General features: G+C 39.9%; 1 protein-coding gene across 1 annotated transcript; it reads left to right on the top strand.

The window, feature by feature from the left end:
• Positions 1 to 1,724: 1,724 nt before the first annotated feature.
• Positions 1,725 to 2,281, top strand: LOC124892750 (the record flags this gene model as incomplete). Its single annotated transcript, XM_047403964.1, is given in 1 exon segment — positions 1,725 to 2,281. A coding segment is annotated over 1 exon segment (263 nt), but the record flags the coding sequence as incomplete, so codon positions are not given.
• Position 2,282: the final 1 nt, after the last annotated feature.

The raw sequence follows: 2,282 nt of genomic DNA, 5'->3' as shown, positions 1-2,282 counted from the left end.
AAAACGTAAAAATAATCTTTTTGAGTTTTTGGATCGTGAAGAACAAAAGTCATAAAGAAATCTAAAATAAACTACGACATTCCTCCTTTTTTTTTTCATTCTTTTCGACTCACTTTTTCTATTATTTTTTTTTCTTTTTCGTTTTTACCTACGCACCTTACTCCAAACAATTTTTTTTCTTTTCAAAATCAGTCCGTCAAATGACCACGTTACCCTTAAAAATGCAACAGTTAGCACGTAGGGATGCTTTACAGGGGAGTCTTCTACAAAGGGTAATGTGGGTCCCGCTAGGTCTCCGTATGATGCACATAAGCATGACCTAAAGGCTGACCTACGTTGTGCTTTACTAACAAGGCCGTTTGGGGGAGCGTATGGTCGATAGTGGATGTTTTGTTTTCCACCTACTCCATAACACCGACGGCTCCCCCCCTAAAATAAGGGTGACTCAACTAGAGGTTGTGTACAACACGTGTACTATAGACTTGTTGCAGAAAGAAGGCTGGGGGGTGGACTCATGATGACAGATATAAAGCGGTGACACATAGGATAAATACTATAAACAAAGAGCACAAAAACGCATAAAAGTGAAAACAATAACACAAACAAAATCACAAACAATGCTTATACACTCGTAATGCCAAACAAAGCCGATACGACTCCAAAAATAGCTCGAATTCTGAAAACTTGTCATAGAAGGTCCCCAGCAGAGTCGCCAGAAGCTGTCACACCCCTTTTTTACGCATACTCCAAAAAACGTTTATATTTTAAAGTTCGAAAGGGTTTTATTATTTAAGTGACAAGAAATGAAAATTTATTTCGAAAAAAGGATTATTTACATTTTTTATTCAGAGTCGCCACTTGGCTTACTCCGGTGTGCCAAGTCACCTTTGGGAAATCCTTTTCGAAACCATTTGACTCTTAAACTAGTTTGCGGACAGAGATTCCGGCTAAGGAATTCTGTTGACCGAGGGGAAAGTGTTAGGCACCCCTCGATCCCGTGGTTCAACCACGGTCACTTGGTAGAGTGTATCGACTATTTTTGACATTATGAAATGTATAAACCACACAAAAGAACGCAAAATAATCAAACAATAAACAAAACAAAAAGTCCAAAAATGTAAAGTCCAGTCCAATTATACAGTCCGAAAAATAAAAAAATAAAAAAATATAAATCCTAGCCTAAACTAATCTAGACTAAGCTCCAATGCCTTATCCGACGCCGCGGGCCTTTATCACGATCATTTTCCTCCAACATGATACGTCGGGACATTCCCCGGTGAATAAATACAAGTGATCTCGAGGCATTCCCCGGCTAAATAAATACATCTAAATAAAACACGATAAACTAGAAAGAAACATTCACACGCACATTCCAACATCCAACGAAACACTTATTCCTAAATTTTGCCTACCCGAACCTTCGATTGCCTACCCGCTTGACTTATCATGATACTATCACGAAATTGATAATTAGACGTGAAAGTAACAATAACGACGAATCAAAACAACCACAAATCAAAATTAATCCTAATTCACTTTAATAATTTTTAACTCGTGCCCTAAATCCCCTTTAAACCACATGATTAGTGCATGCTTCGATTTTCCAATCACATCTTATAATCCGAAACCAACATCAAACACAACACAAACAACGAAGATTCAAACCGAACACAAACAAATAAATCATCCATACCCACAACATCAATAACAAGTCAAAATAAATTAAAGATTCGGTTAGAAGAAATGGACCTCGATGAAACTAATCCTTATCGATAATAAAGAAATTCGAAAACCAAAATACTCGATCGGAGAACCTCACAACGAACAACTCCAAACTCGATATTGAATTCAACCGGACAGATCGAAAAACCATGACAAAACCTCACGATGAATAATTCATAAGCCCGAATAAAACTCATAAACAAACCAAGATCTCAAATTCGAAACCCCAAATCAATGATTTTCAACTATCCTTGCACGAAGAAATAAGAAATACCAGATGAACCGAGACTGAAATTATGAAAAATCGAGAAGACCCATACGCAAAATCTCGTCGGAGTCGAAGGGACGAGCTGCGGTCGGAGCTGGCCGACGCGCCGCGGCCGGAGCAGCGACTACTGACGGCGGAGCAGCAGCTGACTTGGCTTTCTTCTCCGGCGACGATGGGGGTTTTGTTGGTGACGGCGGCGGCAGATCTAGGCGGTGACGAGACAGATCTGGAAGGCGGAGAAGAAGAGAGATCACGGCCGACGCTAGTTCGCCGGAGGAGAAGAGAGATCACA

Source organism: Capsicum annuum, unplaced genomic scaffold (assembly GCF_002878395.1).
Source record: "Capsicum annuum cultivar UCD-10X-F1 unplaced genomic scaffold, UCD10Xv1.1 ctg50351, whole genome shotgun sequence".
Taxonomy (NCBI): Eukaryota; Viridiplantae; Streptophyta; class Magnoliopsida; order Solanales; family Solanaceae; genus Capsicum; species Capsicum annuum.
This window is presented reverse-complemented; position numbering and strand designations above follow the sequence as displayed.